We start from the raw sequence: 20,562 nt of genomic DNA, 5'->3' as shown, positions 1-20,562 counted from the left end.
CCAGCATTCTACAAAGTGTATCTATGTATGAGAATTGCCATGTTTGTCGTGGTTGCATGCATGTATGGGGCGTAACTTGGACTTGAATCATTATTCGTAGCCATCATCATGTTCTAGAATACAAAGTACACTCTTCTTCGTCTTTTGTCCGTTCTTCGCTTCTCTTGACCCTCCCTGTTGCCCCCTTTTGTCTCCTCCCCGTTCTTTATAAACATGATTCTCGTATCGTACATTAAAAAGGCAGAAGTCGCCTGTTTATCAACCGACCATGCGCACCCGATCCACCGCTGGTTTCCGAGCCGTTGTTGTTATCCGTCTCAAAATCCTTCCGCAGACGGGACACCGTGCTCAGCGGTGCAGGCATTGCACCGTCGGCCCGAATCTCCCGCACCATACTCGACATGTCCAGCTTTTCTGGTGCCCGCTGGATCGCGGCTGTCTCCGGGAGCAAGTCTTGCCATGACCACGACAGGTCTCCACCCTGATCCGATACTGAAGTAAACGATTCCACCTTGGACGCGTCTGTAACACTCGTGCGGGCGAGTGCCAGTTCCAACTCTGCCACTTTGGCTTCGGCCGCCTGAGCCCTCGTCTTCCAAGTGTTGCATTCGGTCGTTTTACTGTCCAAAAGGCGCTGCAGCTCCAGTTCCAACGCCGAAGCTGAACATTCAGACGAAAGCACCACTGACACTGGTCTTCCTTTGGAGCGGGACAGTACTGGTGTGCCGCCTCGTGCGAGCAATGACGTGTTGCCCGGCGGTGGTGGTGCTGTGGTTTTCTTCCCAGAGACCTTTGCTGTACTGTCCTTTGCCATACCGAATGGTGTCTGATGCCCTGTACCGGCTTTCACTTCGTTTCGGTCCACGGACCGCGCCAGCTCTCTCCGCTCGGTAGCGGCGAGCCGGCCGACTTTACCAAGAGGACCGTTCCTGCCCTCGCTCTTTGTAAGCCGCAGCCGTCTCCGCTCACTAGCCGTCCGTTGCAATGCTGACGTGTCGGTTCCCCGGCCCTCCGTCTTGTCGAGAGTTGCTTGTCTTGGCTGCACCGTAGAGTGTGGTGGTGTCACAAACTCTGCCGTTTTGGAAGGCGACGTGTTGCTCGTGTATTGGGACAGAGCCGAGCCTCGCTTCGGCGTGCGCGGCTTTGCCATCTGCGGGCTGGTCAGAGGAAGGGGCAACGATTCCGATGATTGCCAGGCTGCCGTGTCGAACATTGCCGCCATCGCCTTCACAGAGCTACCAGCCGCAGGGGACTTGGGCTCTTCCACATGGACCCTGTCTGGCTGTGTCCGTTTTGACGCCCGAGAGCTGGTCGAGTTGGCTCGCGTCATGTTGCGGGCGTCATTCTTTATCTCAGAGAGAGGCGACGTGGCGTCGTTGACCAGCTGTTCGATGGCACGCTGCTCCTGTGTAGCGTGCCTGGATTGCTTGTCCTCGCTCTTTTGTCCCACACTCACGCCCTTCACTGATGTAGCTCCTAATTCACGAACAGGCTTTTTCTGTGGCGTCGAAGGAGGCTTTCCAGTGCCGTAGGATCGCGACTTCGGCGACTGCCTTCCCACGGCTCCTGCAGTGTCCATCAGCCGTGTGGCCGGCGGCGGTAGACCTTTCACCCTACTCGACGGTGGACTTTCACGCCCATGGGCAAGGACCGTTGCACTGGCCTGTGCCTTCCATGGCCGTCTAGGCGTCGGTGAAACAATAGCAGTGGACTGGATAGGCCGGTTCTCCGGCTTGATGGCTGGTGAAGAGTTTCCTCGCACCCACTGTCCATGCGTCTTGGTCGGACTGTTGCCAGCAGACTTTGAGTCAAAGATTCTCGGTGTGTCGTGCGATGCCCTTACGGCCTTCTGCTTGCGGCTAGACAAGTCACCGGTCGTCCCGTCGGCCCTTTTAACCGGTGTTGGTGTTGGTGGCGGCTTGTTGGTATTCATGATTTTGGCGATCAGTGCGGCGGTCTTTGACTGCGGGGTGCCTCCAATGCCAACACGCCCAGCAGGTTCAGACAGGCAGGCATCAACAGCATCGATCGTATGGTGCGACCGCGTGGGTGTCGCTTTCCTACGCGACCCCGATGCTTTCCTGGAATCGCTTGTCTGGTGTGGCACAGCACCTCGAACCTTGGTTGGGCTCAGCGACAGACTCGACGGCGGGACCACGTTGTCGTCCCCTTCCGAGGTCCTAGAACGGCCATCGCTGTGGCCGTTGACTGCCTTTCTTGCTACCTTTGGCAGGTCCTTCGTCGGCGACGACGCCGCCTTGTCGCCTCCAAAAATAGACGAGAATCCACCACTCGCCCGGCGCTGTTTTGTCAATTTGGCGGCACCAGAACGAGTTGATATGGCGATGGAGCCCGGAACGTAAAAGGGATCCTCCACTGGTGGAGACAAAGGCTTGACGGGCTGCGGCTCGATTGCCGAGTAGGTAGAATCGGAAGCGATTGACATGTTGGAAGCGTAATTTCTGAGCTTTTTGCGCGCTGCAAACTCTTCAAACGACATGTCTGACGGTCGCTGTGGAGGAACATTGTTGACGGGAGGTTGTTTCCCGCTCATTGCGTAGATGGCGTTTCGGGTGTTCGAGGCGCTGCGCGTCTTGCGCAAATTTGCGCTATACAGATCTGGGGCCTGCTGGACCATTGCACCCATATTATGGTCAGTGAACGTCTCGGACCTAGAAGGACGGAGTGACCGCGGCATAGGCTGCGCAGCACGGGCTGCCAACTGGTGTGGATGCTGCAGCATTGACTCTTTCCTCATGATGCCCATGTGCTTCATCTCGTAGACAATGGCGCGCCAGTTTGTGATGAGCATCTCCGCCACATCGTTGGCGAGAAGGATCTTGTCCAACGTGGATGGGAGGTTGGCCAGCGATTGTTTGTCAGACGCCATGCTCTTGCGCCGTTTATCTGTTTTCGACCGGGGAGACGGTGTGCCGTGAGCCGATGGACCGCCAGACGGTGACGCAGTGGTGCCTGAGTCATTTGAAGGACTGGCTTCCGGGGCGTACGCGTCGAGTAGCTCACCCATCAAGAGCGGGCCGAAAATGATTCCCAGCGCTGCGTAGCCCATCAACTCGGAGCGAGGCAAGGAGCTCCCCTGGACAGCTTGGGCAGGATCTGCCGTCTCGGCAGAGTGTCCAATGAGAGAAAGCAGGCCGAATACGGCGCACATCAGCTCGCGCTGGAGCGGTCCAGGGACAGATCCAATGGCAAGAGCCATGAGACGGGCCTTCATTTGTCCCGGGTCTGCCCTCCCAGACTCCACGACCTCGTTGCTGGCATGCCCATCCGATTTCATAATCTCAACAAATGCTTCGAAGAGTCGGAGGTCGCCGAGGATTCCACCGGGAAGGCCAGCCAGGAGGCGCTTGAACATGGAGGCGACGTCGTGCACACCGGCTTTGATGTGGAAAGGCAGATTCGGCGATCGGACGGTCGCGGCAATGTCGTCGTCATTGTCGAGGTTGACACAATAGTAATCGTAAAGCTCATTGACGACTCTCATAGAGCCAGAGATCCGGAAGATGCCGCGAGTCTCTGGGCCTGCAGACGAGTTAGGCTGGATGCAAAAGGGAGACACGAAAGTCAGAGGTACGACCGACCATTTTGGACAAGGTACTGGGCAGCTGCGCGAAAGCACGTTGGCAGCATCAGGGAGCGAGTGCCGTAGTCTGTTGGGAGGTAGAGGAAGCTTTTGCCACAGGTGCGGACAAGTGTTCGGAGTGACTGGTTCTTCAACGTGTCCAGCACGTCAGACTTGGAGCCGCTTCCAGATCCAGGCTGAAGCTGGTTTGACGGGTCACTATCGCTTCGCTTGTGCTTTCCACCGCCAATGGAGTGTCTGCTTGACCGCCTTGATGTCGGTGCAGAAGGCTTTCCAAACGTTCGCGCAAACCAGTTGCGCCTGTCGCCTGTCTGGCTGTCATGTTCGATCTGCGTTGTTAGTACTGCCCTAACAGCCCAGAAAATAAAAGAGAAGCCATACTGAACCGTCTTGGTCATCTTCGTCTCCGGCGTGGGATAGTGGTCGAAGACCACGCTGTAAGAAATCGTTAGCGGATGCTCGTGACAGTCACGGCAGCCTGTACTGTGGAATCAAAGCGAACCTTTTCTGCAAGCCGGTTGTACTCGTGGAGGAACAGATTCTGTCGCGGTAGCATTGAAGAACTGTCTCCTCTGTTGCTTGTGAACGGATCGTCGGCCTCACTGCCGTTCGAGGTCCACGACGGTGTGGCGCTGTAGTATGCCGGCCGGGCAGGCATGATGTCCATCTGGTCTCGGTCGGCTGATCGGTCGTCGTCGGCGCCAAAGACAGAGTGCGGCCATGCTGGAAACGGTTGCCGACCAGATGCATCCATCGTGGCTACGGGGCCAGCAGGTCCGGCTGTTGATAACGATGATCGCATAAAAGTCGGGCTCGGCGGTCGGCGATGCAGGTCATGGCCAGCATGGGTCAAGGGCCGTTGCATGTTGCATTAGAGGCAAGCTAAGAGAAGAAGTGGTGTGGTGGGAACGGATGAGAGGAATGCAAGGGGAAGGGGGAGGGGAAGGTTAGAAATGGAGAAACGGTAAGAATGGGGAAGACTAGAGAGAAAAGGTGGAATGCGGGACGGGTTGTGAGAAGGATGGGAGAGCAAAAGGACGATCGAGGCTGCTTGGACTAGCGGGCGATCAAAACACGGCTGAACGCCTCAGTCGGTTCCAGTCAAGTTTTGGCTGTTGCAGCGAGACAAGGGCTCGACGATTGGGCCAAGCTCTACTTCTGTAAAGCACACGCCAAAATGGCAACCGAAGTCGAGGCTGGTCAGCACAGCGTCGCGCGGAAAGATGCAGACTGAAGGGATTGGGTTTGTTTTGGTGTTGTGATGCGGCTGGATGCGAAAAAAGTGGGTTTGTTTACTTTTGTCGATTTCGGGTACACAGTAGAGTGTTTGCGGTTGCTCGCTGGGCAGGAGCCCTATATGTATTTACGGCGTAGCGGCGGCGCTGTTGATGTCGCACGGACGGGAAGCGACGACGTATTACCGCGTATGTCGTATGTCGAATATCGTACAGAGTATTTCGTACAAGTGTGTTGGTTGACTGTTCTGGTGTACGGTTGGAAGGGCAGTGACCGGTCGCTATTTAGCTCTTGTTGGCGAGGCTTTTTTGACGCTTTTGACGCTTTTGACGCTTTTGGCACTTTTGACACTTTTGACACTTTTGACACTTTTGACACTTTTGGCACTTTCGACACTTTCGACACTTTCGACACTTTCGACACTTTCCTTTGAGGTGTCCATTGCTCCTTCCGTTTTGTAGACACGCTAATGTTTTCGCCTCCTTTTTTTCCTTTTCCTAGCGGCCGCATTGTACGACAATTCACCACCTCCACCTCGTATTCCCCCTCTTCGCTCCTTCCTCCCCCGTTCGCTTGTCAGAACACGCGACAATGGAGGCAAGCGGCTGAGCAGGATAAATTGCAGTGACCAGGAAACGGGTACTCCGCTTGAGCACAAAGTACGGAGTACGAGCAGCAAATGAGCAGCAAATGAGATCCGATACGGACTCGCCAAATTTGTGCACGCAGCCAATGAGGCTCGTGAAGCACAGAAAAGGATTCATTCTGAAGCAACAGGATGACGGAGCAGAACATGGAAGGTGCGAACGACAAGAGCATGTAATTACGGAGTAATTACGTCGTACTTCTGCAGAATGGCAAGGACAAAATGACAGACTTGGCAGAAGGAGCGTTTGGTCGGCTAAAAATACAAACTCACGTGCTACAGACACAACATCGATGTCACGACGATTATGCGGGCAGCTGCAACAGGCAGGTGGTCCTGCTTGTAAAACCACACAGGATTGAGGCCGAAGACACGATACCTCCAATGTAACATTCACAAGATCGAGGTGGGCGAAGAAGCTGTGAAATATGATGACAGATTGCGAAGCCGCGGCAAAATACTCCAGAATCTCTAAAAAAGGATATAAAAGAGAAGAAAATGGCATGTGCTCGGTCGACATTGTGCAAATCGAAAGGCAACAGGGGAACGTACAAGGAGAAAAGCAGTCGACCGATCAAGTTGTCCGGGCCCCGTCCTTTCTCAGGTCCCAGGCAGCTACCGCCAGACGCCGTACACCAATTCACACATCACATTACATCCATCGACCGTTCCTTCTGCCCAAACATTTATACTGCATCCGGCGTGACGGTGTCGTTTTCTTCGCCGAACAGCAGGACGTACTTGAGGATGTCGGACAGCGAGATCATGCCCCGCAGGCGGCTTTCGTCGTCAATGACAATAAGGCGGTGGACGCGCGATTTGCGAACGGTGTCAAAGATGGAGTCGAGCCGGTCGTCCTCGCTGCACGTGTAGATGCCAGGAAAGTCTTCGGCGCGCTTCGACAGGGCCTCGCCGACGCTCGACTGCAAGTCGTCGTACACGCCACCCTTGATGCAGGGAATGACGTCGACGGCCTCAAAGACGTTGAGCACGCGGTTGTCGGCGTCGACAATGGGCACGGCCGAGATGTTGTGCTCGACCATGACGTGGATCACGTCGAGGACGGAGTCGCTCATGTGCGCCGTCTGCAGGTTGCTGTAGGTGCCGAGGCCGATCTCGCGCACTGGCTTCTTGAGCATGACGGTGTTGTTTTCGTTGTTCACGGCGATGAACTTGAGGATGCGATACTGCGTGATGACGCTGACAACCATCTCGCGGCCGGTCTCGTCGTCCACGTCCACCAGCGGAATGCGCCGCGCGCGGGTCTTGAGCATCTCGGTGCAGGCTTCATACAGTGGCTTCATGGGGTGCACCGAAATGGTCTCGAGCGGTTGTGCGCCAATGGCCTTTTCGATGTCTGTGGGCACGGTTAGGGGTCTGATTCAGGTACAGTGATTCAGGTACAGCTTTTCAATAGGTCTTTTTTAAAAAAAAAAAAATATATATATATATATATATATNTTTTTTTTTAAAAAAAAAGCACTGGCGTCATACCTCGTAATCCGCTCAGGCGGAACTGGTCAATGTCGTGGAGCCGGTCCGGGTACTGGCAGTAGTACTGGATGACATTGATAAAATCTGTGCTCGTAAGCAGACCTGCAAAGGTCGAGTTGTGTGAGTCCCACAGCGGCGCGGACACGATGTTGTTCTGGATGAGGATTGTAAGGCTTTTGCGGATAAGAAGGTCGGTATCGAGGACAATGAGACGGAACGACAGCGGCAGGACATCGTAGCTTGTCCGAATCTTGAGAAACGCGCGGATGTTCTCAAGGCCCTGCATCTGTTCGCGATCTATCGCGGAGTACGTCCGGGCATCGGCCATGGCGCGTGCGCTGGTATCAGGGTTTGGTCGCAGGTAAGACGATGGTGTGACGAATGGCAGTTCGTGTGTGGCCACTCCTGCACCCGGTGCCGCTGCTGACGTTTGTTGCTGTGGTTGTACTTCCGCCGGCTGGCTGTGCTCGGCAGGCGACGCGGCCGTTGCTGAAGCTTGGGCGTCTGCCATCGGTGGCAGACGTGTCGAGAACGGCGAGGAGGCTGTGGCCGAGCAGACAGGTTTGCGACGGGAGCTGCCGGCTGTGGCGCCCGAGGTGCTTCCGTGATAACCTAGAAAGGCCCAGACAGACGACGGCGGCCGTACGTAGTCGTGGTGTTCACAATCTGGTCGTCGAGCAGGGGTTTGTTGTCGAGGCTGGCGAGACGAAGGCGGGGTGGAGAGGACGTGAATGACGCTTGACAGCCACGCAAAAGAGACTGTGGGGCAACGAATGCGGTGTAAGCGGAGGGGGCGCACAAAACGTGGTCGTCGATGCAGTGGCGATGATAAGCCGGGGTCGCGTGGCGGAGGGCCGATGGTGGTTGAATGCGGGAGGCCGGGATCTGGGAGGCTGAGAATCAAGGGCAAAAAGTGCACCGGCGGACAAGGCAGGTTAACGAAATGGCCAGTAGCCGCCGGCCTTTCCAGATGAAGAGGTGTGGGTTGAGACCCGCCGATTGGGATTGGCGGGGAAGGGGCGAGCGTGCTAGCGTGACAAGCGGCGACAACGCACTGAAAGGCGGACAATGCAAGACTGAAGCTGTTATCGGGCTCTTATCGGTTCACTGCAGCACGCCAACCAAACAGAAACTGCACAAATGTGACTATCGAGTTTACTTGAGAGCTGCGAATTGGCTGTTGTGAGTGACTGACGGTCGCGTGTTCTTACGTTGGGCGATGGTATGGAGTAGAACTCGAGATGCTACGGGGGAAGGTGCAACCGCTGCTCGTTGAAGGCACTGGGTCATATACACCGTTAAAATAGAGCTTCTAATATATTGACAAAAAGGCAGCTTGCATCGCATATACGTAAACGCACGTGGTAACAACCTGAACGACAAGTGTTTACGTGAAGAGAGGCCCCGCCGCAAAAACCCTTCTGCAGCCTCACGAGTAATTGCAGCCCACAGATGCTGTTCCCTCAATCATAGCCGTTTCAACACATTCGCTGTTATGCATACAGCCAAAACAGCGTGCCATCCATCGAGATCGCGCCTGCCGTCATTCCTTTCCGACTGTTCAAAACGACACAATTTGGAAGGATTCTTTCGCGGCCTGTTTCTTGGAATGAACAGGGAAGGCGCGAAGATGGTGCTGGGCAGCTGGGGAATGTGAACTGGGTGTGCTGGGCAAGTAGGGCAGGGCAGGCTCAATCAGCTGCCCACCCCGTCCTGTTGTATGACGACACCCCACCCACTACCAGCGCCCGTTGCACCTGCCAGTTGCCACTCCAGAAGCTTGGTTCCTTCCATCTGGCACTAGTGACAGTCACAAGCTTGCGCCGTTGTCGTGCATCCCTCCCTCTCTTTCTTTCAATGCGCGTTCTCCCAACAGGTTTTTCGCCCTCTCTCCCGCCTATTGTCTGGTCTTCGCTCAGCCTGCCAGTCGGTTCCGACGTATAAATGGAACGGCTCACTTTGTGCTTCTCACTACTTTTCCGCTGATCTCACCAACTGCCAATCGCTTCGTGCCCACCTATCGCAAACCGTGTTGTTTGATGATCATGCCAAACTGAGCTTTCGAGCTTCACTTTTAGGACGCGATTTTAAAATGGTGAGCTTTTTCGACCTCCCGGGCAGGAGTCATCCTACAGCTTCTAGTGTACTCTGCGCTCGTTTTTCTTGCCCGCGCTAACTTTTCACTCTCGAAGCAGTCCATTCTCTCTACTGTAGGCGATGCCTACCGGACGGTGACGTCCAAAACCGCCCAGCGTACGTACTTCTACGCGGTGCTCCTGACAGTCACATCCTCTATCCTCTACGGTATCGCTATCCTCGGCTACCTGGGGTTCTACCGCGAATATGTGCCGCATCAGGTGCGCACGGCGCCCGTCCACCTGCAATACGCCTCGGCCCACTCCCTGCCCTCAGCCGCCAGTACGAAAGCCGGCAGTCGTCTCTTTGCTGCCGAATCGGCGCTGCAGCAGCATCTGCAAGGCGCCCACCCGCACCATCCGTTTGCGCTCGCCGACCTTCGTGGTCTTGGCCTCAAGACCGACCAGGAGTACGACCTGTCTGTGGTGCTCTCGGTGCCACGCTCGCCCAACAATCTCCAAGTCGGCAACTTCATGGTCGAGCTCGCCCTGGCGGCCAGCAGTGTCAGCAGCGCATCGCCGGCCATCACTACCGCGACACGCCTTCCGCCCGCGAACCCACGTGACTTTCTCGAGTCGGGCGGCAAACGTCTGCTCTTTGCTGCATCGCGCCCCGGCCTAATGGCCTACACGGATCCACTGGTGGCCCAGGCGACGCGCCTCACGCTGCTTCCGGTGCATTTCTTCTCGCCGGAAGCCGCCTCCCGCACTCGCCTTATCGTCCCCATGGCAGAGTCACTGGCGTTTTCTGGATCGGGTGGCCCGAGCGCCGTGCTGCCGGCGGTGCTGTACCTCGAGCTCCGCACGGGCGGAGAGCACGAGCTGCAGACGTACGGTGCTGAGGTTGTGTTTTCGGCCAAGCTGCGTGGCCTGCGCTGGCTCATGTACCACCACCGGGTCTTCTCGTTCCTGCTGCTGACGACGACATGGTGGCTGATCGAAGTGGTGTTTATGCTGGCCGTATTTGTTGCGTTCGGTATCTTCTTTGGCGCCAGCCGCGGCGATGACGGATACGATAGAGGCCATTCGAACGCAAGATCCATTGCTGAGACGCCAGGCCATAAACCGAGCAAGCAAATCGAGCCCAAGAAGGAAGAAGGGTGCGGTAAGGAAGCGAAACAAGCGCCCGAGAAAAAGGCTGGTGACTCTGGTGTCAAGAGTGAACCGCCGAGCATCAAGAAGGAGCCTGAAGATGTTAGCTTTGGAAAGGAGACGTCTAAGTTGGCAGCCATCCCTCCAGAGGCTGTCACTACGACGAAGCCGGCCGAAAAGGATTCTACTGTGGCCAAAGATACCAAGCACGCTGATGACGGCACGGGCACCAAGGACGACAGCAAAGGCAAGAGCAAAGACAACAAGGCTGCCTCACCCACAGCTCCTTCACACAAGACTCCTTCCTCCGGAAAGACTATCAATAACCGGAAGAGCATCACCAACGAGCCTGGCGAAGATGGCGACGACGATTTCAACGACGACTACGACGATGACGACGACTACGATGATGACGAAGGCGATGCCGAACCCATTATTCCGCCGTCGCCCTCGCGGAAACAGAACAAGCCGCAGCCGCAATCGCAGACACAGTCGCGTACGAGTAGCCCGGCTTCACCGAAAAAGTCGAATAAAAACAAGGACTCGGCCGGGGCTACGGGACGGTCTTCCACGCCCCCGGCAGATGGCACTCCCGTGCGGCAGAAGCCGCCCAAGAAAGAAGCGTCCAACTTGTCGACAACCAGCACAGCCTCGGGCGATCATGGCAGCCCAGCAAGGAAAAGAATGTCGCAGTCAGTCAACGACATTCAGCAAAAGGCGACCTAGCGTGTCTACTTTTAGCTTGCTTGTTTTCTGTCTTCATGTTTTGTCTTTTGTATTAGGGCGTCCCGTGGACTAACTTGTAAAGGAACTACCGTTTATTGGTTTGGTTGCTTTCTCTTTTACCTTATGACTTGGTGTCCTTGGTTACATATTATATTAAGCTAATATCCTTTTGCGTTGCTTGTCTACTGTCGCTATGTGTACATGTCCTTTACAGCCGATCAAATATGATATTGCTACACGCATTCTTGTTCTTTCCCGTTTTTTCCTCTTCTTTCCTCGTTCAGATCACCACTCACGGATCTCACCGCCGGGTCCAATGAAGCCCGGCGTTAGCCAGGGCTTGGCGTCCTTGGCCAGTCGGCGCACCTGCTCCTCGTCAATCTCAATGCCCAACCCGGGCCCTGTCGGCATCTGGATGAAGCCGTCCTCGACGGCCCAGACCTCGGGGTTGTGCGTGTAGCTTGTGAGGTCCTGCTGTGACCCGTTCTGCGCGTTGTAGTGGATGCCCAGGCTCATCTCCTGGATGGCGAAATTGGGGCTCGCCAGGTCGACCTGCACACACGCCGCCAGCGCAATGGGGCCCAGCGGACAGTGCGGCGCGAGGGCCACGTCGTACGTCTCGGCCAGGGCGGCAATGCGGCGCAGCTCCGAGATGCCGCCGACGTGGCAGACGTCGGGCTGCAAAATATCAACGTGTGGCAGCAGCGGGCGCACGTCCCAGCGGCTGTGCAGGCGCTCGCCGAGGGCAATGGGGATGGTCGTCAGCGCCTTCAACTCTTCGATGCCCGTCGGGTGCTCGGACAGCAGTGGTTCTTCGATGAATAGGGGGCGATGGGGCTCGAGGGCCTTGGCGAGCTGCTTGGCCATGGGCTTGTGGACGCGGCCGTGGAAGTCGACGCCGACGTCCATGCCCAAGTTCTTGACGGCCTGAACACGAGCGACGCAGCCGTCGAGGGCCGCGGGGGCGTCGAGCCAGCCAAGGTCTTCGGTGCCATTCATCTTGACGGCGCGGAATCCCTGGTCACGGCGAGCAGTACTCCTCATGTTAGCAACACGAAGGCGTCATTCAAAAGGGTGGGGCAGGAGGGGAAAAGGGGGTCACTTGCGCTTGCTTCTCGACGTCGTCCGGCCGATCGCCACCGATCCAGGCGTAGACGCGCAGCTTGGTGCGCAGCTTTCCGCCGAGCAGCTGGTGGATCGGGACGCCAAGTTTTCGAGCTGTCAAGGTGTCAACGGCAGTCCTGAAACGACAATAGACAAAGGATGAGCGGACGGCCCAACAGCGACTGACCTTTCAGGTCCCACAGGGCAATGTCGATGCCGGAGAGCGCGCTCATCAGGACGGGCCCGCCCCGGTAGAAGCTCGTGCGCCATGACAGCTGCCAGATGTGCTCAATGTCGTCGGCCTCCATGCCCTTGTAGCGCTCAAACCAGGCATCAAGACAGCCCTCGACGGCCTGCGAGTGGCCCTCGAGTGATGCCTCGCCCCAGCCGACATTGCCCGCCTCGTCGGTGATTTTGACAAACAGCCAGCGGGGCGGTACCCGGAACCACTCCATGGTGGCGATCTTTCCCATGATGTCGGTTGTGTGGGATGTGTGGGTTGACCTGTAGAAGGGAGTCGGTGATGATTGATGCTACCTGCGGCTTGAAGTGTTTTGCTGTCGGAAGAAGATGGGCCACAGATGAGCATCTTTGTAAGGTGAGCACAAATGCGATAGGACTTAGCCACACGTTTTGAAGCTGCCAAAGGTCCCTATTGGACGATGTCGGCGATCCGGGGCAATGATGTCCTGTAGTTCATGCAAAACGGCAGTTGGGGTCGGGACTGAGTCGGAGCTGCTGTCGGGCTACTGTCGGGCTACTGTCGGAGCTCCTGGCGCGTGCGGGGTCGGCCACGCCGCTGTGGTCTTTTGGGAAGGTGTACTTTTCCGACGCTTTTCCGGTCAACAGATGCCACTAAAAAACAACCAACCTGCTTATCCTACTAACAGCCTCCAATGCGCAAATGACACGACGCGGCGACGACGCATCAGTGCCTGGACAAGAAAGTCTGGTGTTTCTAGGCTTTTTGTTGGTGATTTTTTTTAAAAAAACAATACCGTCTATATTCTATGAAGATTTTCCGACACTCCGTTCTGTGGTCGTTCAACCCCGTCGTGTTACTGCTTCAGCTTCCGCTGCGACTCCACCCACTCCTTAACAGCGGCCTTGAGGTCGGCCTCGCTCCACTCGCCAAAGATGTTGACACCTAGACGCTTGGGGAAGTTGTAGCGTGAGTGGCTGTCGAGCGCGGCCAGCGTGTCGAGCGCGCTCTGCGGAAGCTCCTTGACCTCGAGGTTCTGCTGAATACGCTTCGGCGTCACGGACTTGGGCAGCACCACGGTGCCGCGCTGCACGGCCCAACTGATGAGCATCTGGGCGGGCGTCTGGCCAATCGTCTGGGCCAGCGCAATGACCTTGGGATCGTCAATGGCGCGCGGCTTGCCGTAGATGTTGTTGCCCATGGGGCTGTAGGCCTGCACCACAATGCCGTTGTCGTGCTGCCACTTGAGGAATGCAGGCTGCTGCAGGTACGGGTGCGCCTCGATCTGGTTGACGGCCGGGCGGATCTCGGCCGTCTCCCAGAGCTTCTCGATGCGCTCGCGCGTAAAGTTGGACACGCCAATGGAGCGGACCTTGCCCGAGCGCACGACGGCCTCGAGCGCCTTCCAGGTGTCGGCAACGGGCACGTCAATGACGTCAATCTGCCCAGTCTCGGCGTTGACGGGGAACCGCTCGACATTGTCAACGTTGCGGAAGGCGACAGGCCAATGGATCAGGTACAGGTCGAGGTAGTCGGTCTGCAGGTCGGCCAGGGACTTGTCGAGCGCCACCTCGACGTCCGAAGGCGCGTGGTGCGTGTTCCAGAGCTTGCTAGTGAGCTGCATGTTGGGAAGGGTGTCAGAAAGAAGCGCCGAAGAGGTAGAGATACCGGTCGAGAGGGGATCGGAAAACTCACAAAAATATCCTTGCGGTCGACGCCCGAGGCCTTGATGCCGTCGCCAACCTCCTTCTCGTTTCCGTAGGCGGCAGCGCCGTCAATGTGGCGGTAGCCGGCGCGCAGAGCCGCTTCGACGGCGTTCTTCACTTCGTTGGGCTCGGATTGCTAGACTTGTCAGGAATTTGGCCAGCTGGAGAGAATATTGGAAAGCTGCAGAGCGGGACGGATTGGAACACCTCATTACCCATGTGCCCAGACCAATCGCCGGGATTTCGTAGCCCGAGTTGAGCTTGAAGGACGTCTGGAGCGGCATTGCAGTGTGGTTGTTACCGACGATCTTGCAGAGGCGGGTGGATTTTGTTGGGTGTAAGTTGGAGCTGGCGAATTGTTTGCGGTTTGAATTGCCTTGTTGATTTGAGTGACTGTATTCAGGGGCAGCGACAAAACTGTGCTCATTCACCTCATTAAAGCTTCCCATCGTGCCTTCCCCTCGGGCCCCTCTCTCCCCCCGCTCTCCCCCAGATATACACCCGAAAATGACGCTCTTGCCCTTGGTGCAAATGGGGCAGGCTCCGACACCGCGACGGAGCCAAGTTGCTAGTGCCGCCGTCGGACAGGGAAAGACCGAGTGAGTGGGTACACTTTTCCGTCCGTTGCTTCTTTAATTGCATGTCCGTTCAACGCACACTTTTGCCAGTCATTTTACGTCGAGCTGCTGTCCCGATATCAGAGTATCTGCGCTTAAAATACACTTGAATAAAGGGCCGATAACTTATACTCTTTTTAAATCTACATGGTATATGACTGATGGACAGTTTGGTGTATAAGTCATACAGAAAACTACGTTAGAAATCCACAAATAAAACATTAAACTTTAGATGAACATTTACATTTTGTATTTTGACATATAAAGAAGAGCTTTCTCGTTTTTGGCTTCCTTCAACACTTTTGTATTTGCTGTACATATCTGCTGCCTCGCTCTCTAAAAGATGGCAATGGCGTTCGGAGGACTGGCCACGCCGCCTGGCACCTTGAGCGGTACGCTGCTCACAAAGAACGACCATCGCTGCCTCTCCGCGCACTTGCGTGCCAGCGCCTCCAGGTCAAACATCTCCCCGATTGGTACCCCCCAGCCCGCCAGCACCCACTGGTGGATCAGCCCGCCGCCCTTCATCTTCTCCTCGTCTTCCGCGCTCAGCTCGGTGTGGCCCGGAACCACGTGCGGCCCAGCCAGCGGTGCCTGCTCAAAACTCGACGCGTCGCCCGCCACGGCCGCAAAATTGTGCTCCCACAGCCACCGCAAGCTGGACTTGGTCGCGGCGAGGCCGATGAAGTTGGTTGCCGGCCGCTTGGGGATGGCCTGCTGTTCTTGGGTGGTCATCGCCTCGTAGGCCTCGGTGCTGCCCGACCGGATAAACAAAATATCGCCGCTTTGCAGCTCGGGCCCCTTTTGCCAGGCAATCACCTTGTCCAGATCCTCAGCGGTAAACGCCGTCGACTCGTACGGCGGCGCGTCAATGCTGTGCGCCTTGCAGTACCCCGCGTAGTCCAGCAGCACGCCGCGCCCGACAATGCCGCCTTTGTCCACCCACGCGTCAATGCCAATCACGTCCGGTCGACCCTCGAGCTCGTCCATCGTCACGTTGCCGTAGAACCGTTTGGCCTGCTGGTACCCGTAGTGTCGGAACCCGTCCCACTGGCTCGATCCTTGCGTGTTGAACGCCACGTAGTCGTCGTTGACCGTCCGGTCGCGGCCGTGCGCGTCCTTCTTCACAATACGCTTCCACTCGAACGGCGGCCGTCCAAAGCTCGGGTGCGACGGCTTGTTAAGCGACCAGTCCAGCGACACACGCTCGCCCGTCTGGATTTCCTGGCGCGCCGCCGCGGCCACGACGGCCGGGGTCAGCATGTTGAGTGCGCCGAGGTGGTCGTCGTCGCCGTACAGGCCCCAGGCGTTGCCAGGAGGGCCGCTGGGGTCGAGCGGCAGGCTGTCGAAAGGCGGCCGCTCAGGCACCGGCGTGTCGACGAGCGTGCTGGAGGCCATGGTCACAACAGTTGTGGGAGTCTTGAGGTTGATGGTAAGGGTAAAACTGAGCGTGCGCTTGGATTGTGAACGGTCACGAGGCGTACCAAATACTTGTGAGTCGAGATTTAAATGGAAACCGGCAATAGTTTGTGATTTGCACTTCCCTCAAGGCTTTCTTTCAAGCATGCACCATTTCGCACTGGAGAAGGAGCAACCAGGCCATGCAGTGGGCCTGTGAGTCCTCTTCTCGGGTTAACGATAGGCGAACCATCTGCCCAGCCGATCTTCGAAGAGATCGGCTAGTGCGATCGTGGGGAGCTACCGCGGGGAAGGCCTTCGGAAAAGTACTTTCCGAATTCGGAAATGCACTCTCCATCGCGCTTTCCCTCTACAACAGCACCACTTTTCTGCACGTTTGCGCCTGCCGTTTCGCTCTTCACAGTTCAGCTTCCTTCCCTCTCAGCCTCACTGGGCACCCAAGGCAAGGCCCTCCGACCCGCAAACTTTGCGAGAGAGATTCACGGATACGGCACGATAAGTAAACTATCCACACCTCCACGATTCACAAGGGGCATGAATTCCAGTCCGCGTTCCGATGTAGATGCACCGCCCCCAAGAGGGGTCTCTCAAGTCCCGCATCCCAATGTCCACAACTCGGAGCCGGATAACAACAGGTCGACAGCCAAGCGCCGGAAAAGAGACGGCAACGACTTGCGGCAACGCGTGACGCGTGCTTGTGACCGATGCAAGAAGTGAGTGACTGAAGGAATATCGACGGCGACGGTCAGGACGCTGACAGCCCCAGACGCAAGGTCCGATGCACAGGTATACGGCCATGTAGGCACTGCATCGATGCCGGGGCGACATGTACCTACGATCTGTCCTACGCCCGTGGCCGACTTCCGTCGATTCCACTGGCCCAGATGGCCCAAACGGACAAATCACCATCAACATCGACGTCGCCCGTCCCGGCGACATCGCATAGAGGCTTAGCCTCTCCCGTCGTGCCAATAGAGCGGTCGGACGTCCATAATACGAATGGTGACGGTGTCCAGTCGACGAGCCAGCTGCAACAACAACACGAGACACAGAATGGACAGCAACATGGACAGCAGCAAGGGCAAGGACAGCACGGCCAGAGCCAGACCCAGCAGTCTACCCAGCCGCCGCCCGAAGGTCTGTCGTTCTTGTCAGCCGCAGCCGCAGAGATGGCCCGGCGGCCAGGCGATGCATCCCCATGTACTCTCGCCGTGCCGGGGTCTGCAATCCCGCTGGCGACACCGCCTCCTCCTCCACCGACGGCGGAGGTGCAGGCTGCTTCATCCCGCGTTTCGCCAGAGCCTCTGCAGACCGATCTTCAAGGTCACTACGTCGGCCCAGCCTCCGGAGTCTCGTTTCTTCTCCGCGTACAGAAGAAACTCCGCGATAATGTTTCCTTCCAACAGCCATCATCATCCATCTTCACCTTTGGCGATGCTCCACTCCAGCCGACTGCACAGGGACATGACGACCTAGATGTATTCGCTGGCTCTGACACGTCGTTGCTCTTCCTAACACAACCCGAGGCCAATGCTCTGCTTGCGCGCTACTTTGACTTTGCCGTGCCTACGCATCGCTTCTTACACCGGCCCACGGTCGAGTCCTGGCTATCCACCTTTTATGCCACACGAGGTCGCATGACAACGAACACGACTAGGAAGGGCAACAACAACAATGGCAATGATGGCAACGGTGGCAACGGCCGAGATACCCGGGAAGATGGACGTGCTCAGGCCGCCGTGCTCTTCATGGTCTTCGCCCAGGCACGCGATTATTTCCCCGCGTCAGATGTCAGCGCAGACATGGACTCCAGTGCTCATTTCTACTGCGCTGCCGAGCGGCAGCTCGCCCGAGAAAAAGGCGCAGTCCGTCTTGCCAGTGTCCAGGCCCGCTTATGCCAGTGTTTTTATCTGCTGTCCCAGTCCCGTATCAACCACTGCTGGAGCTTGTTTGGCACCACCGCCCATCTTGCGCTCGCCATTGGCCTCAACCGCAACCGCCGCGCCGATCCAGCCGGCGGTCTCAGCCAGATTGACGTGGAGTGCCGTCGCCGCACGTTTTGGTGTGCCTACAGTCTCGACAACTACTTGAGTGCGGCCCTCGGCCGCCCACGCACCTTCCACGACGAAGACATTGATCAAGAGCTGCCATCCATTGCCGAAGACCGTGACATTCTGCACGGCGAGATCATCTGGCGGTCGACACCGAGTGCTGGTTTAAGTAAAGGAAATCAACCCCTGGGCCAGGGTGTTGACCAGGGCGTTGGTATCGGCCTTGGAATGAATGTGGCAGAGGGTGGCAGCGATGGCAGTGGAGGCGGTGGGAGCGGTGGCAGAGGCGCTCTTCGCGGGATGTCTGTCATGCTAGCACCAGTTGCCCATGTCCGCCTATCCAAGATCGTCAGCCTGATCCTACGCGATCTCTACGCTATCCGGCCTATCTCGTCGACGGCCCGGGCCAGCCTCACCGAAAAGCACACAGACGCCCTACGAGCATGGCGACAGCACGATTCAAGCCTTGCCCGCTTCCTGGACGCCGACCGCGTCAGTGCATCTCTCCTAATCCCCATCTTTCAAAGGCAGCGCCATGTCCTCAATCTCGCATACTGGCATGCACTTTTGCTGACGCATCGCCCCATCTTGTTGAGCAACTTTGCCTACCTCCGACAAGGAGGGAGTGGCAGCAGCGTTGGCACTGGTGTCGGCAATGGTGGTGGTGGCAGTAATTCAGCTCCCGATAACTTCAGCTCTTTCCAAGCGGATGCACGCGGCCCTGATGTGCGAGGCCAGGCTCAGGCCAGTATGCAGCAATGCGTCGGTGCGGCCATGCACATTATCGAGATTGTCGACGATTTGTTCCAGGACGGCCAGCTTTTTCGAGCCTATTGGGTACGTCTGTTGCCTCAAACCCTGGTCCGTCTCTTAACACTAACAAACGCAGTTCACAATGTACTTTGCCTTCTCGGCCGTTGTCGTCGTTTACGTCTACGTAATCCAGCATCAGTCGGCACCACAGGAAACGTACGCAGTTTACCTCGCCGCCGCCGTCGTATGCCAGGGCCAGATTGATCGCCTGGCTGAGAGCGGATCGCTGGCTCAAAGGTACTCGCTCGTCCTCGAAGAGCTACGACTTGTCACTTTGCAGCAAACAGACGCTTTCCAGCCAGCTGTGGACGCCCAAAGTGGAAGGCTTCCAACCGGCATCAGCTACAGCAATCTTAATAACCATCAGCTGCCGAATGATCAGTCAGGCATTCATCGCCAGGAACAGCATCCCCATACCCAGCAACCTCGCTCTCAATCTCAACAGCAACAGCAGCTACAACCACAAACCCTCGACCTCTCTGCTGTGCCGTTGGCCGGTGGGTTGATTGGCGGACTCGCAGGCAATCTTGCCGACTGGAACGGTAGCCCGAGCAACTCTCTTGCCTACGTCACAAGCTGGGGTTGCTTTGACTCCATGGTGTCGTCAGGCTTCTGGCCACTCGATTCGTTGCCCGATGAAGACCACCATTTACGAGGTTGATCACGACGATCTACAATACAAAACCAGAAAAGAATTTATTGCTCGTTCTATTTGTTTATATCTACATTTTGGATTTGATTGCCACTTATCATCTACCTCACCAGCTCATCAAGGACATAGCCCACACGATGTCTTTGAGAATAGCCAGCACACACTCCGCATCTAGATCCGGTACTGCCTCACCGTTGGATGCCTCTACATACATTGAACGGCCCAGTGACGCATTCGTGCCCTTGGTAGCCTCGATGCCCACCTTAGCTCGGAAAAGTGCAACTGCCAGGCTTGCTCGTTTCACATCTCCGCTCTCAAAAGCACGCACAAATGTCCATTAGTGTGCGGTCACCTTGCCGTGCTGGTGTCGCCTGTTGCCAGTATAAGAACGCTTCAGACGCGACTGCCCATGTTTTGAATTCGAGGATCGATCCGCTTGTCTGTCGAGGCAGACCAGCCGTCAGCGCGACAAAAATATGATGGACAGCGCCTGAGATGTTTCCAGGACGCCAAAGACTGGTATAGCGGCGGCGCCGTGAGTGTGTTGGGTCGTGTTGGATATTAAGAAGTCGCAGAATGTCACTATTCTGCGGCTAGTTTGAACTTTACAAGTGGTCTTCTACGCACAATGCGGTCGTGCTTGGCCGTGATCTTTCAAAGATACCTCTTTCAGTCAAAAGTCAACAAAGGACAGTGGCAGGTCAAACTGGCGTTGTTCATTGGCCCCGCCCACTAATACGATGCTGCTTTTCCGGCAAAACCCACCAAAATATCCATCCACTACTACGGTACACGCATCGGAAAAGCCAACGGCCACTTATTCCCACAACCGTCTTCCCTGGACACCTCCTCACAACAGATACTGCGCCATCGAGGACTGTGCAGAGTGTCTGCAAGAGTTTTTGTGAAGTACTTCTGGACCTTTCGTGCCCATCTGTGTCTGCATTTATTGGACAACAAACAGGATGTCGCAGACGACGAAAGGCATCCCATGACATCTTGATTCTCGGCGTTTCAGTTACTATTTGGACTTTGCATCTCGCCCCTGTATTTCTCCAAGGCCCA

The 20,562-nt window shown here is 56.5% G+C and overlaps 8 protein-coding genes across 8 annotated transcripts; 2 read left to right on the top strand and 6 right to left on the bottom strand.

The window, feature by feature from the left end:
• Positions 1-232: 232 nt before the first annotated feature.
• SPBR_05522 (uncharacterized protein) lies at positions 233-4,002 on the bottom strand (the record flags this gene model as incomplete). The annotated part of the gene is made up of 2 exons (XM_040763786.1): positions 233-3,543; positions 3,603-4,002. 2 exons carry the CDS (start codon positions 4,000-4,002, stop codon positions 233-235), a joined length of 3,711 nt encoding a protein of 1,236 aa, XP_040622385.1.
• A 50-nt stretch (positions 4,003-4,052) lies between these two features.
• On the bottom strand, positions 4,053-4,358 carry SPBR_06292 (uncharacterized protein; the record flags this gene model as incomplete). Its single annotated transcript, XM_040764554.1, has 1 exon — positions 4,053-4,358. The coding sequence occupies one exon, from the start codon at positions 4,356-4,358 to the stop codon at positions 4,053-4,055; it is 306 nt and encodes a 101-aa protein (XP_040622384.1).
• A 1,814-nt stretch (positions 4,359-6,172) lies between these two features.
• SPBR_09208 (nuclear protein SNF4) lies at positions 6,173-7,491 on the bottom strand (the record flags this gene model as incomplete). Its single annotated transcript, XM_040767334.1, has 2 exons — positions 6,173-6,843; positions 6,981-7,491. The coding sequence occupies 2 exons, from the start codon at positions 7,489-7,491 to the stop codon at positions 6,173-6,175; spliced, it is 1,182 nt and encodes a 393-aa protein (XP_040622383.1).
• Positions 7,492-9,072: 1,581 nt separating this feature from the next.
• Positions 9,073-10,933, top strand: SPBR_05758 (uncharacterized protein; the record flags this gene model as incomplete). Its single annotated transcript, XM_040764021.1, has 2 exons — positions 9,073-9,103; positions 9,195-10,933. 2 exons carry the CDS (start codon positions 9,073-9,075, stop codon positions 10,931-10,933), a joined length of 1,770 nt encoding a protein of 589 aa, XP_040622382.1.
• A 285-nt stretch (positions 10,934-11,218) lies between these two features.
• SPBR_05958 (galactonate dehydratase) lies at positions 11,219-12,510 on the bottom strand (the record flags this gene model as incomplete). Its single annotated transcript, XM_040764220.1, has 3 exons — positions 11,219-11,950; positions 12,036-12,151; positions 12,225-12,510. The coding sequence occupies 3 exons, from the start codon at positions 12,508-12,510 to the stop codon at positions 11,219-11,221; spliced, it is 1,134 nt and encodes a 377-aa protein (XP_040622381.1).
• Positions 12,511-13,095: 585 nt separating this feature from the next.
• On the bottom strand, positions 13,096-14,229 carry SPBR_06022 (uncharacterized protein; the record flags this gene model as incomplete). The annotated part of the gene is made up of 3 exons (XM_040764284.1): positions 13,096-13,857; positions 13,935-14,081; positions 14,161-14,229. The coding sequence occupies 3 exons, from the start codon at positions 14,227-14,229 to the stop codon at positions 13,096-13,098; spliced, it is 978 nt and encodes a 325-aa protein (XP_040622380.1).
• Positions 14,230-14,898: 669 nt separating this feature from the next.
• Positions 14,899-15,960, bottom strand: SPBR_06053 (uncharacterized protein; the record flags this gene model as incomplete). The annotated part of the gene is made up of 1 exon (XM_040764315.1): positions 14,899-15,960. The coding sequence occupies one exon, from the start codon at positions 15,958-15,960 to the stop codon at positions 14,899-14,901; it is 1,062 nt and encodes a 353-aa protein (XP_040622379.1).
• Positions 15,961-16,515: 555 nt separating this feature from the next.
• SPBR_05579 (uncharacterized protein) lies at positions 16,516-19,506 on the top strand (the record flags this gene model as incomplete). Its single annotated transcript, XM_040763842.1, has 3 exons — positions 16,516-16,694; positions 16,784-18,869; positions 18,922-19,506. The coding sequence occupies 3 exons, from the start codon at positions 16,516-16,518 to the stop codon at positions 19,504-19,506; spliced, it is 2,850 nt and encodes a 949-aa protein (XP_040622378.1).
• Positions 19,507-20,562: the final 1,056 nt, after the last annotated feature.

Source organism: Sporothrix brasiliensis (genome assembly GCF_000820605.1).
Source record: "Sporothrix brasiliensis 5110 chromosome Unknown Cont15, whole genome shotgun sequence".
NCBI classification, from domain to species: domain Eukaryota; kingdom Fungi; phylum Ascomycota; class Sordariomycetes; order Ophiostomatales; family Ophiostomataceae; genus Sporothrix; species Sporothrix brasiliensis.
Note: the sequence above shows the minus strand (reverse complement) of the source record. Positions and strands in the feature narration are given on the sequence as shown.